This window comes from Phalaenopsis equestris, unplaced genomic scaffold (genome assembly GCF_001263595.1).
Source record: "Phalaenopsis equestris unplaced genomic scaffold, ASM126359v1 Scaffold000271, whole genome shotgun sequence".
Classification (NCBI taxonomy): Eukaryota; Viridiplantae; Streptophyta; class Magnoliopsida; order Asparagales; family Orchidaceae; genus Phalaenopsis; species Phalaenopsis equestris.
Genome location: NW_018164713.1, coordinates 327,662 through 342,537, shown reverse-complemented (window position 1 = coordinate 342,537; position 14,876 = coordinate 327,662). Strand labels below are relative to the sequence as shown.

Genomic DNA, 14,876 nt, shown 5'->3' with positions numbered 1-14,876 from the left:
ATATATATATATTTGCTTATATATATTTGAGCAAGCCAAAATAGAAAATAAAAATATGAGATAAACTTATAGTTAGTCTCAATGTATACATTTATTTATTAATAATTTTGCATAAATTTATTTATTAGATTGTTTAATGAATTTGTTTTTATTTAATTTGAGTTTCACATGAATCTTGTACTTTAATGGAAATTTTAATTTGTAAGAATATACAAAATAGATTGTAATGCTTGTAATATTATTTAATTGAAATTCATGCTTTTTATTTTAAATTATGATGCTATTTTTCTAATAAATTTATTTTTATAATATGTTTGCCCCTTCCTAAAAAAAGATTTTGATTCTGCCCCTATTTAAAACCACAAACAACTACATGAAACAATAGCTAATAAGAATAAAAGAAATACATAATTAAAGATTTATAAAGCTTTGAGGTCTTAGAGCAAAGAATAAATCGATGAATAATCTGTCATTGTAAGAAGACAGAACATAAGAAAATGGGATCTCGGTTGCCTTTAAACCATATAATAACGAGTTCATATGTGTCACAAAAGTATATCAGAACAAAGGCCATTCAAAAGTATCCCCACAGTCTTATAACAAAAAACAGAGGATCTTGGTTATCTTGATGGCGTATTCATACATGTCAAAATCCATAACAACGTATAAGCCATCCAGAATAACCTCAAAATTCATATATCTCATCATATGCCTCAAAACCAAAAACACCTGCAAGAAAAAATAAATTATATTAAACCCACATTGCTTAGGAGGTCATCTACGTAGGAAAAAATACATGTAGAAAGAAAGAAAAAATAATTTGCACCAAATTGAGATTTCACATGAAAAAAATTGCATAAAACGTCATTACAATAAACATTAATTATTTTTATAACATATAATACATAAATAAAGAAAAAATAGCATACAACATCATTTTATGTATTAAATATTACATTTGTAATTTGATCTCTGAACTCCATATCTATCCAACACTTTACTCGTCATATGTAGATTACTCGTGTAAATCACATTTAGTTTGTGATATTGACCGCTCTAGGCGATATTCATATGCTTCAGTAGAGATATATGATTGATATTTATCTACACTATCGAAATCAATATCACTACGTGTAGGATGTCGACGAATGTAATCGTGGATAGTCATTGTAGTGACAACAATTTTAACTTGTTTGTTGAAATGAATGTGGGTATATCTCGTAGAATAACTATTTTTTTTATTTTCTCAATAATACCACGTAAGGATGAGTGCCCCTTGTTAAACATTTTTCTGCCTCAAGCCATGTTATTGGCTCTTTCAAAATAAAAAAAAAAGAGATATTTTGTATTCGGAAAGTGTTTGAAATTCTCTCTTTGTAATGGATATACATTGTCAATCAAATAATATTTTTTTGTTATAAGTATAATAATTAGTATTGCACTAAAATAATTATTTCATTTATTCATATTCAAGCAAACGTTAAGATGACTTTGGAAAGTTGTATAGATCATTTCGCGCAGCAAACTTGAATTTGCTACTATTATATATGTTGTCTTCCTATCCAGTCATTACAAAGGTGAAACACATACTGAAATCTCATATAAGCATAACATTTTGTGTTAGCAAACCACAACGTTCAATGCATGCAATCTATTCACTCGGGATACACATGCATCCACATGAGTTATATTAATTGTTTTAACACAGTCCCAAGTCAATGATGTAAGATATTAGAGTTATTGTGCTTAAGTAAAATTTGGAAAACATGAACGTAGAAATTTATATTAATATATGACATATAACATTGATCTTATGAAATCTTTATAGGGGTGCTTTGGAATGTAGGGTCTTTAAATTTGATAACCTTTGAAGATAAGCTGATTAGAGCATTCAAACCAACTAAAAATATCTACCAATTATTTTTTGTAAGTTTGGAATCGCTCCATGACTTCTCTCATAGACTCATTTTGTGATGAAATATAAAGTGTTATAGCAAACACATTCTTAAAGTCATTCTGGATGAGCAATGGAGTCTATGATTTCTGTGAAGTTCTTCAAATAGATCGATAAACATGAACTGTGTCATAAGAAACATGTTTAATCTTATTCGATGATCCACAAGCAACTCTCTAACCCCATCGGTCACCAATGTACGTGAATGCCATGCAAGGGGTGCGAGCAATATATGAGTTCTCATACTCATATATTAAACATAATGCAACTGTGCATTTTCTTTTGCGACTTTCTCTATCCATTTTATTCATTATTGATGTTGCTAACACATAGAAGTAACACTTATGAATCATCAAGTAATACATTAAATAAAAACCATGACAATAAAAAGCCCAGAAATAATGAAAGATTGTAGTTCTCATACATCAAAAATAATATGTCCTGCACTTATATCAATCAAACATAAATAAGTCCAAAAATAACATAAGAGTCATACGTCCTAATTTTCATAAAAGTAACGTAAATAATTAACTCTACGAGCAGTTATCATTGACATAAAGAATTATATCCTAATTGATTCTTCTAGCAACTTCGCTAGAAACAAGTAAAATGGTAGGTCTTCATAAATTTTTGGAGTTTCTTTCAGTATTCTCATAACTTGCTGAAAAGAAATTGCATGTGATATGCTAAACTTATTGGTGCAAGAAACAACTAATTGTGAAATCTTAGTTCTTATGAAAACTACACCATACTTTTTCTTTTTCTAAGCTCTAGTATGTTTGGAATAATTAGTAGATCCAACTTCATTTTGTTTGGGATTGGACCATTCATTTGAGTCAGTTGTTTGCTCAGCATCTACATGCTCAGCTCTGTTGTCGTACACTCTCGCTTGGTGCGCATGCACGATCACCTGTGACCATGACTCCACCAAATATTAGGTCAAACTTTTTTTCAAGCTCAGGGTCAATGCCACTAAACTTGAACTTCTTGGCAGTTGGCATGACCTATAAATTAATTGATAGTTGATATGTTGATATAATTGAGACAACATAAAAAAATAATAGAAAATATTAAATGTTCATTAATTTTTTTTCTCCAATCTCTCAACCCACCGTTCTTCTGAAGCATTAATGGTTCGTTTCGCTTTAACTCTTTTTTTAAATTAATTGATAGTTGATATGTTGATATAATTGATACAGCATAAAAAAATAATAGAAAATATTGAATGTTCATTAAATTTTTATCTCCAATCTCTCATCCCACCATTCTTTTGAAGCATTAATGGTTTGTTTTATAGGATCTCAGCGTAAGCTTGTGTGTCCTCGCTTTAACTCTTTTCCTATTTCCAATCCTTTCTAACTGATCCTATTTGTTTTTCAATTACATTCTATCATATTCTCTTCTAATGCTTTCTTTAAATTTTTATAAAATTTTGCCATCCTTCCTTATTACAATAGATGTTTGGCCTACTTCCCAATTCCACCTCATTTAGGTAGAGATCGAAAAAGTTTACCTTCGCATCTTTATCCCACATAGTAGAAGATCTGATTTCTTTTTCCCTACTCATCACCACTACTAGCATGAAAAGAAATAATCAACATAATTTTTTACAAACAATAACTTGAACTCATCAAAATATAAATTAACCAAAAAAAATAATCCACAACTCTCCAACCCCTTTCTCCACATAACACAAAAGTGATAATAATCACATTTGAAAGCCCACAACAAGCAAGGTAACAGAAAGTAAACATCTGAAAGCCCATATCTAACAAGATAACAAAAAATAAACATCTAAAATCTACATACCAATATGCTCTCTGTCAACTCTTTTTTTCCATACTCAAATGTCACTAGCCCCAATTTCTTTAAGCATTTCAATTCAGAGTATACTTATATATACAAACAAAGAACCTTGTGAAAGTTTTATTAGAACAAAATCGACATTGCATTTAATTAATTGTACCCAAATCGCGAATGTCAGCTGGTAAAGCTCTATAGAACCACAAAATAATTTTTAAAATGTCCTATCATATGTATAATAATCACCTCTAATGAATCATCTTGAACTCATGTTCATAACCAGATGCCACATAATCATCTACCATGACTACATGATCGGTCAATGCCATAAACCCTAAACCCGAATTTTTGAATCGATTGAAGCATCCAATAAAGCAAAGACATAGACTACAAAGCTGAAACTACTCCATGGACCAATCTCGCATAGCTCAAGAGCAATTGCACATGTATTAGCAACATCCCATACACAAATTCCTTCCGATAGTCCCCCGATTACCAAAGACAGAAACCACAAACATAGAACAAACCGCCAAGAATACACCATCAATCATGGCCCTCAAAGGAATACACCATCAATCACACCCTCAATTTCATTAAACTTTAATCAAGCAAGTTCACTAGAAAAAATGAATTAGGTTCCACGCTTCATCCAAAAACAACTCAAGTAGCCCTGCTAACTATGATCATGATTGAAAAATGTTTAACGCAACTTATATCAGGAAGATTTCAATACATACCACTCAATTTTTATGTATTTGTCATCTCTAACAAAGAAGCTATATATCTTCTAATTTTAAACATTCTTCAAGCTCTAGAGGTGAGATCAAAAGTTGGAGCTTATCATATAATTCCCACTAATTTCAACAAGAGATATCCTAAAATCTCTTAAAATGATCTTTGATGAGGCTTATATTCACAATACATACCAATCCCTAAAAGAAAAATTCCTCCAAACTTCACAAAAAAATTGAAGACCATCGCAGAAAAATTTTCTCCAAACTTCACGAAATTTCTCCAACATAGAACAAAGCTCGGTAACCACAAAATAAATTGAAGGTCATCACAGGAAAATCGAAGAGCATCACAGAAAAAATCAAATGCCATCATAGAAAACATTCATCGATATGAGTGCTTCTATCATTTAAAAAAAAAAAAAAAAAAAAAACAAAGAACAAACCCCAGTGAAACAGAAACCACAAACCGCACAGAACAAAACTGTAAAGTTAAAGAATAGAAGGCACCATCAGACAAAAGAAAGCAAAGGAAGAAATAGCAGGGATCAAGCTCTCGCCACAAGTACCTGAGTACAAAGGAAACCGAAGGCGGAAAAAACCCTAATCTCGATCGCTTATCACTCAAGCCACCATTGGCAGCGATGCCATTTCCTTCGAACGAAACTACAAAACGTGGATCCGTGACGACAGCTGCAAACCTCAAGTGCATTTAATAAAACACACCCATGCTGTCGAAACCAAATGCATTTGATGGTGCTTTCATACTATACTGTAGCAAATAAACTACCCCAAATAGACCCATAGAGTGTTTGAAAATCAGCCAATACCCAATTTTGAAATGCAGAATGGATTTAAAATTCACCAAAATTCTAACCTGCATTGTTTTTTTCATTTGTTCATTCAACCACACCCAAATTTTTAAAATCCCAACATTGGTTTACTTTACCCCAGAAATGCTGGGAACCAAACAGCCCCCAAGTCAGGACTAAAAATGAGAAGCATCAATATAAATAATTACCAGAACTTATTGATAATTACGTAGTGCAAAGATGATCACATACAATACAATGCAACCTTCTGCATTTCACAACAATGTCTTTTCTTATTTTTCTGCTCCCATTCTTATTCTAAATTGCAGAAATGTAAGTTGTTGGGCCAAGTGGTAAATTGATTGAAGTCAATGAATGCGGAGAAATCACAATATTCATTTCTGTTCCTGCATTTGGCAAAAAATTCTCTACTGGAAATACCTGCATCATAAATATTATCACCTCAGCTTATGATAGATTGTTGGCATTAAAATCAACAGAATTTTCTACTGCTCGTCCCCTAAAAACTAGGAAGTTTCAGTTAGAGAAGCATGAAATAATGCAGACAACATAAAGCTTCGTAACATATAAACTTGGAGCATAGATTAATATTATCAATATGTTGAAATGTCTCATCTGGGATTAATTTCTTTTGAATACACCACAATCATCAACAATAATAGAAGAAAAGAAAAGAAAAGAAAATGGAAAGCAAAGGAATATTTACATGCTTGCCATACAATTACAATGTATTTACCTATATAACAGATGTTGCCTATGCATGAAAAGGTGTATTTCCCTCTTTAAAAAATAGTGAAAATGGTATTTTGGATGTGATATGGAAGATTTGAGTGCTATACATGAAAAAATCAAAGTTTAGGCGTTAGTTATGTAAATTCATGAGAATTGTGTTGTATGTATGTAAATGCTCCCAAAAAATACGATTCATGTAGCCGACCCCACCCAGTGGGATTAAGGCTTTGTTGTTGTTGTTGTATAAGGAAAGTATGGCAAGCCATGATCATCCGTCATACAAGAGAAAATATTAAAAATGCTTAAATTTACCTTATTAGGTACATCGAAAGAATTCTCATCCATCACATTGCTGGAGGTAAGTACTGTTATTGATGATTGGGACGAATTGATTGTTCCTTGCAATCCAGTTATAGAGATCTTAAAATTCACCGGGTTGCTCCCGAAGTTAACAATCTTCATTAAAAAACAATTAATTAAAAAAAATTCTAAAATAAAAGTAAAGTTAATAAACTGATAATATAGTAATTGGAATCTGTAATAAAGAATAAATTTATAGGGATGGAAAGAAAGCGAGGAATAATAAAACCAACAGCAAATTGTTTAAAATAATGAGGATGTTGATGACGACAAATAGAGAACAAATTTAAGTATTAGGAGGTTTTTGTATTGATTAAGAAGCTTTATAAGTCATCATAAATGCCTCAATATAATGAAATACAACAATAGTATTTCTGCTTAAATTCTGGTTACAATTATCAATATTTGACACCTGTATTATAATTATAAAGGAATGGCCGTAGGCTATTATACAAGCCCTGACCATCCCTCATGCGCCTAAGATTTGGAGCAACACACCCTACACTGGGGGGGGGAATTGAATCCTAGACAAGAGGGAACTTACAACCGACAAGCAGATGCTCGACCAACTAATCTGAGTACGCCGCGCGCGCGCGCGCTGGCGCACACACACACACACACATATATATATATACCCCACACAAACACAAATTCCTTGAGTATTTTATTTTAGTTTTTTTGCATGTAACAACAAATTAGAAATTCAAAACATTACAAAGAAATGATTACAGAACATGAATAAATTATCATAACATAAGTGGGATATTCAAAGGAGCTGACCTTTATTTTTATGATTTTAATATTTTCTTCCAAGTTCTCCCAAAGAATTGCAGAAGAAATCAAAGAACCTGAAGAATCAGCTTGGATTGTGGAGGGATAGTAAATTGCTCCACTCGATTCCTTGAAAATCTGTTGCACCCAATAACTTGGTGTTCCATACTGCTGCCATGAATTAAAGACTATAGCATCTGGATTCCACCTGTGTTGTATAGAAAATATGAGCTGAAGTAATTTACTTCGCTTGTGGAGATGAATAATCTGGATATCAGGAGCCTAACAAAAGAAAACTATATTTTCCATAAAATATTTAATAAAACTTAGATTTCATAGTGACACGTACCGCCGATCATTGACATTGACGAAAAGAGGAGCATAACTTGCCATTTCAACAACATCGCTGTTCAAGAAAAAGCATCCCATCAGCCAATTCTCAAAGTAAGAAGTTTTGAAAATAAGTCTGAACTAGGGCTGATGCAAAGTCAAAATATAAAAAAATTGATTTTATTGGATATGCAGCAATGAAAAATGAAAATCAAATTTATATTTCTAAGAAATTTGAATTGAATCAAATATTTCGAGCTAGCCTAGGAAACTATTAATGAACTCAAATTATTTTAAACTGCACATGTAGACAAGAACTCTACCCAATTTTTTTACAGTTCAAACTAAGATTAAAGTAATTTTTTAGTTTTAATTAGGAAGATTCACATACATACCAGGCAACTCTTTTGTAATATATATCTAACACGTAGACTTCAATTTTTACGTACATGCCACCTTACCTATGTATGAAAAGGTGTATTTCACTTTTTAAAAGTTAAAATGGTGTTATGTTTTATGTGATATGAAAGATTTGGTTCGTAAAAATTTAAAACGTAAAATTTAGGCGTTAGATATGTAAATACATAAGAATTGGGTGGTTCGTGCATAAATGCCCCATTCAATTATTTCTACCAGCGCTAACCTGAACGTGCATGCTACTAATCTGTGCATTAAAAGGAGTACAAGTTGCTTTCTTTCCTAATCATAAACCACTAAAAAAAACTTGTCTGTAATAATATTACAATCACTTGATTAAAAAAATTTAGGAAAAAGATGAGAAATTTAAATAAGAATTAACCAGAAAAAACGTCAATGCAGTCTCATATTACTGAGAATTCATAAAGGTACCTGTTCCTTTCCAGTCCAATAAGGAATCCAGCTTCACCCAAAGCAGCTAGAAGGCTTCCTTTGCCGGCATCAGATCCAGTCACAGCATACTCACTAACAAAAGCCTAAAATTGCATCAATATGTAATGAATTAGTATATTTACACTATCAACCATGGCCTCAATGTTCATGAAGCATTTTATAAATCATAATTTTCAAACCTTGGGGCCAGAGCGACATGTGTGATCAAATTGCTTTGACATTGAAAACAAATTGTTTGAGGACGTGTAAATCTACCAAAAATCGATGCTTTTAGAGATTTTCATATAAAACTGGAGGAGAAGCTAAGCTAAATTCTGGCATTAGAATTGCTTGAACATACATGGAAATCATACATATCAGCAGGATGGTCTAATGGAGTCGATGAGCCATCACAGTTGGTAATGATTTTAATATCTGGATAAGCAGCTTTGATGGCATAGTAGAATTTCAGGTAGTTTCCTGTCAAATGATATAGATGTTAGATGTTTCCTGAGCCTTCATTTCATTCCATAATCTAGTACAGTTAATCAATTCTAAAATAATCAGTAAGTCAAGAAACAATGAATCAAGAATATAAAAGTATACATAAATGAAAAAAAGTGATTTGAAAAAAAGGAATCAACTGTTTTAAATTGGAAGCATACACAGTGGCTTGCAAAAAAAGATAACTAGTATATGTCAAGCATTGGCAGAGCCAAGTACATTTATTAAAATAGGCAATAAATTAACTTTACTATTGGAAGAGGCCACAAATTAATTCTTTTACATTTCAAAACATCAAATAAAAGAAATTTATTAATAAATTACATATAAAGACATCAGAAATTGGAGGATAGGGGGGCTCGTGCCTTCACATGCCCCTCTCACGAGCCCCTCTCTAAATCTGCCCTTAATGTCAAGTCTGTAAAGTGTAACCTTACGGAACTGCATTTGTTGCAAGAGAAAATAACAGCAGGGATTTACAATTTCTTTGCGCACACTTTAAACCATTATTAACACAAACATAAAAAAATATATATAGATATAATAAAATAAAACAAATTCACATAAAAAACCATACTAGTGTGCAACTCATTGTAATTTGTAGCAACTCAGCCCTTTTTTTATTGTTTACAAGGAAGTTGGAACAACTCAAATGTGAATATAGACTACATGAAATTAAGACAACATAGTATCTAAAGCATTAGCGCATTATACAAAAATGAGTATATAAATATCATATATTAAGCTATTGAAAACTAATGATTGTTTAAGACGCAAATACCAAATCGTAGGGATAAGAGTGATAATGATGATGATAAAGAAAAATGGCAAGAGTACGAAAACAAGGATACCTAGGTAATTTTTTTTCCCGCAGTCTTCATTACCAACTGCCACATATTTCAGTTCAAAAGGTTCTGGATGTCCCATTGCAGTTCGACGTGAGCCCCATGTTGAGTTGGGAGAACCCCTTGCAAACTCAATACTATCAAGTGTATCCTACACAAAACCAACAATTTATAAAGAACCAAATAGGTAATCCAAATTATAAAACCAGAAAAGAAAAGGTTCAACGAAAGCCAAAAAAGATCAAAAATATCAACCATGTATAGATTTTAGAGAATCAATTTGATTTCATATAAAAAATATTCAATGAAAGTAAATTTTGTGTTGAGACAATTAAAAAAATTAGAATGAAATAAAAGAATTTTGATATGATTCTTATGAATACTGAGAGAGCATATGATTGAGTGCCATGATATTAATGAAAACAAGTGTGTCGAAGGTACGCTGAAATTTTTAAAGATGTAATGTTAAGCTATTGAATGGTGTTAAATCTAGTTTAGGAGTTATGAAAGAATTTTTAATCAAGATAAGATTTTGTCAAGGATCATCAATATTGGGAGAGATATGATGAATTGCGGAAACAAATTCAAGAAATCCAAGGCAAAAAACTTTGTACATAAGTGTATAAAATATGAAAATCACAACAAGAACAAGATTTGACTCGGAAAAACCCGAGAACGGAAAAAAACCACGAAGCCACATCACAACAAGTAATTCACTATGAAGGAAATGAGGAGAATAGTACAAATCACACCATACTCAAGCCTCTCTACACTTTGGAAACTCTAGAACACTCCACTCCCCTCTCGTACATAAGAGAAAATCAAAATCTCATACACTTCCAATCGACAAAATACTAAGTAGAGAACTGCTCAAATTCAGTTACTGGTATCAGGGCGCAGCGATAGTGGCATTTTACGCTCCAATGGGCGTTGGAGCGCTAACTTTCGAGCACTTCAGTGCATGCTCTCGGGTTACTGGGCCCAACAACGCTATTTATGGGTGTCAAGGCCTTGTTGGTCTTGGCATGGGGCCCTAAGAACAAAAAAATATGGCATGGGGCCCTAAGAACAAAAAATAAATAATAATCGCGACAAACTTACCGTCAAGCTTGGTCGACAAAATTAAGGGCTCTTAGTGAACAATGATTAATACAATCAGGCTCCACATAATAACAACCATTCAGTTCATTTCTTTTTCTATTGATTATGGAGAGCTATTAAAATTATATATGGAGTGAGGTGCTTTGTAATAACATAATTTTAATTGGTGAATGTCAGTTGCAATAAGTGAAATGCTAGAAAAATATAAAAGAGATTATAAGAGAAAGGACTTAGGAATGGTTGACAATGATTTAGTATATAATACTTAATTGTAATGGGTGTAAAATTAACAATAATTAATTTAAATTATTAGAAAATAAAATGATACCAAGAAGCGATACGTCCAACCACCTTGAATTTTTCATCTATTTAATGGAAGATTAAATCTAATACTCTTACGTGCTTTAGCAAAAAAGATAAAGTCTTTTCAAAGCTAGTTTTCAAAGTTTCTCTAAGCTTTCTAAGCACTAGTTGTTTTCTAGTTTTGATGAGCCTAACAATTTCAATCTTTTTGTTAGCTTAGAGCATGTTTGGGACGAATTTTATTATTATTATTATTATTTGTTTTTTCTTTTATTTTTAAGAACATGTTTGCTTATTGTGCTTTTTTACATCTTTTTTATTTTTTATTTCTAAAAATAAATTAACATATTTTTAAAAATACTCAAAATAATTTTTAGATTTTTTACTGGTTTTAAAAATAATTATACTTTAATCAAATAGCCTAAAATATTTTGTTTCAAATCAAAACATAATTAAAAAATAAAATAAAAAAAAATATAAAAGTGATCCCAAATGGCCTCTTAGGGATTCGAGTTCACTTCAATTGTTTTGTGTATGTTGATTATATGATCACTGAACTTCTCTAAATTTACTGGATTACTGGTGAGCTCTTATATTTATCCGTTTAAATCTTGAAATGTTTTTTATCTTCATGAAGGGAAAAAAAAAAAATGCTACAGTACACAGCTATATTTGCATGGGCAAAATAGTTCCAAGGATATAAGAGTGTCTGAGAAAAGAAACGCTAAATTGAAAGTCATAATTCTACATACAAATAATTCATTCGAAAGCCTGAACTCTTGTCAACTACCATAGTACAAATGTAAACTTGAGTTGAAACCATGCCTGAACAAAAGCTAAGATGTTTGGAGTAGCAACTTGATCGTTGTGGCTAACCCCTGAAAAATAAAGAAGGAAGATTTACACAAATACCACTCAATTCATATTCATATATATATCTAACAACTAAACTTCAATTTTTACATACATACCGCCTTACCTATGTACGAAATGGTGTGTTTCACTTTTTTTAAGTAAAATGGAGGCATATTTTATGTGATAGGAAAGATTTAGGCGGTGTAAATGTAAAATGCAAAGTTTAGGAGTTACATCTGTAAATACATAAAAATTGGGTGGCAATGAAGAAAACAGACAACATAAAATATTGAGTCAAAATCAAATACGTAATTTCAACTGATCCAAACTCTCAAAATAAAAATACCATTGTTGACCACCCACACAGGCGAAGCACCCAGGTCTTCTGCAAGCTGTATTTAACAAACAACAAAACAAAGTTCAGAATTACAGGTATTAAACTTTGGCTTGTGAACGAAAAATCAGGCCAAAAAAATGGAGTACTTGAAGAAACTCGTAGTATCCAAGCCCTTCATCGGTCCAATACATCCAGACATCGCCAAAGTGGCCAGACCTTTCCTCCCAGGGAACCAAGGTTTCTTTCCACCTGAATGCATTTCTGAGCCATTCACCTTCCACAAAGCAGCCACCTGGATATGATAAAGTGAAAAAGTTAATTCTCATAGAAGCCCAAGCCGAATAATTGTTGGAAAATAGGCAAAAGCAAGTGTTGTGAGTGTTTTTAAAAACAACCATACTCACTTTTGATTTTCGTTTTTTATCTTTATTTTGTTTTTTTTTCTATGCTTTGATTTAAAGCAATATATGTTTGATATGATATAACATATTTAATAATTTTTAAAAACACTAAAAAAAAATTCTAGATGTATTGAGTGGTTTTAAAAACAAGCTAGATTGTTTTTATAAAAAAATAAAACATAAAAAATGCACTAAAAATATATATTTTTAAAATAAAATCAAAAACAAAAAATAAAAGCAATCCCAAAAATGATCAAATAACCAAACATTTTTTCCTTCAAATCAAATAAAAAAAAATATAATAATAATAACAAAAAAAAAGAAAATATAAAACAAAGGTGCTCCCAAATTGAACAAATATATTGAGCAAGAAAATTGAAAATAAAAAGCGTCAACAAGCGAAAAATATTATACAAGTGGGAAGGCAAAATAAGAATTTTTTTTTCAAAATATTCTTAATAAAATAAATAAAAATATAAGATACCACTTTAACCAAGGGCTAAATTTTGGTAGCATATTTTGCAAAAAGGTGGTTGCAGAAATTAACACAATTGACATCACCATAGTGCTTTGAATGCATGCAAGAAAAAAAAAAAGTTGATAACATGAAAAGAACATAAACCAATAGTACAGCTGTAGATCAAGCTCAAATATTCATAGAAAAAATGGATACATAAAAACGTGGGAAACCATATATCAATCAGGAGTAAATGAAATCAGACATAATAAAGAGTTTTCTTCTTCGCAATGCTGCAAAGAAAGAAATATTATATTTGCATGAATTCTTTCCTTTTAGCTGAATATTTAAATTAGGAATATGTATTAATTAAACTACCTTAAAGAGATTATACAGAATATTATGTACCTAAAATAGATTTTACAGACTATTATTTATTGGAATGAAAGTAAAGGAAAGACATTCAACCTATTTGCTCAAAATATTAACATGGTATCAGAGCTTAAATTGGTCTGAATCCTGGATACTTGATATTCTTTAGCTTTTGTTATCGTTCGCCGACATCATCGACTGCTTTCAAGGTCCTCGCCAGGAGCGCTCGTTTTTGTCCTTATTTGAGTTATGCAGCATCTTCGTCCACTGTTGTCGGAGTCCAAGGAAACCCGCTGCTCCTCTGCCTAGTTGGATCCACTTTGTCGCAATCCTCTCTGCTTCGATCGCGACAACCGCTGCTCCTATGCCTTGGTTGATTTTCTTTTATTTTTTTTGGATCTCTTGGTTTTTCCTTGGCTTTGGACTCCTTTCCTAATTTAAGGCAGTGCACGATTTTTTAGATTGATTTGGATCAACGATTTGGATTTTTGGATATTTTGGCATTCTTCGATTTCTGGTTAATTTCGATCAACGACAATTCTAGTTAGAATGTCTTCTAAAACCTTAACTATCATATTTACGGGAAAGAATTATGTCGCATGAAAATTTCAGCTCAGAATGTTCTTAAAAGGGAAGGAGCTTTGGACTCATATTGATGGGTCTTCTCCAGCTCTTACTGAAGCAAAAAATCTTGATCAATGGGAAACAAAGGATGCTCAGATTGTTTCCTGAATTTTGGGATCTAATGAGGCTCATATGGTGAACAATTTAAGATCCTTTGGCGCAGCTAAAGAAATGTGGGAATGCTTGAAGCGCGTTTACAATCAAGATAATTCTGCGAAATGCTTTCAATTAGAACTTTACATGAGTAATTATAGTCAGGGTAATATTTCAATTGAACAATATTATTCTGGCTTTCTAAATTTATGGAGCGAATATACTGACATTATCTATGCTAAGGCGACAAAGGAGAACTTAGCTAGTCTTTAGGCTATTTATGAAGAAAGTCGCCGTGATCAGTTTTTAATGAAGCTCAGACCTGAATTTGAAACTGCTTGAGCTGGTTTGCTGAACAGAGATCTGGTTCCTTGTTTGGATATTTGTTTCGGTGAATTACTACGCAAAGAACAAAGATTGACGACACAAACTGCTACTAGTACAAAAGGTGGATCAGGTGGATCATTACAAAAGGTGGATCATTAGAAATAATTAATATGACATATGCTGCTCAGACCAAATGGAAGGCATCAGTGCAATGCTACAACTGCAAGAAATTTGGTCATATAACATAGAATTGTAAAAATAAGTGATGAAATTATTGCAAGCAAAAGGGACATA

The 14,876-nt window shown here is 31.9% G+C and overlaps 1 protein-coding gene across 3 annotated transcripts in view; it reads right to left on the bottom strand.

The window, feature by feature from the left end:
• Positions 1 to 5,488: 5,488 nt before the first annotated feature.
• LOC110024716 (alpha-L-arabinofuranosidase 1-like) overlaps positions 5,489 to 14,876 on the bottom strand; it is a 20,214-nt gene continuing 10,826 nt past the window's right edge. For all 3 annotated transcript variants that reach the window (XM_020724841.1, XM_020724839.1, XM_020724842.1), the window contains exons 8-18: positions 12,455 to 12,600; positions 12,318 to 12,363; positions 11,942 to 11,994; positions 9,719 to 9,863; positions 8,725 to 8,843; positions 8,564 to 8,635; positions 8,364 to 8,467; positions 7,534 to 7,590; positions 7,194 to 7,392; positions 6,366 to 6,509; positions 5,489 to 5,741 (exon numbers count right to left, since the gene is read on the bottom strand). In XM_020724841.1, the coding sequence (XP_020580500.1) occupies positions 5,619 to 5,741; positions 6,366 to 6,509; positions 7,194 to 7,392; positions 7,534 to 7,590; positions 8,364 to 8,467; positions 8,564 to 8,635; positions 8,725 to 8,843; positions 9,719 to 9,863; positions 11,942 to 11,994; positions 12,318 to 12,363; positions 12,455 to 12,600 (1,208 nt within the window). In that variant the 3' untranslated portion in view covers positions 5,489 to 5,618. The remainder of the gene's footprint in view (positions 5,742 to 6,365; positions 6,510 to 7,193; positions 7,393 to 7,533; positions 7,591 to 8,363; positions 8,468 to 8,563; positions 8,636 to 8,724; positions 8,844 to 9,718; positions 9,864 to 11,941; positions 11,995 to 12,317; positions 12,364 to 12,454; positions 12,601 to 14,876) is intronic.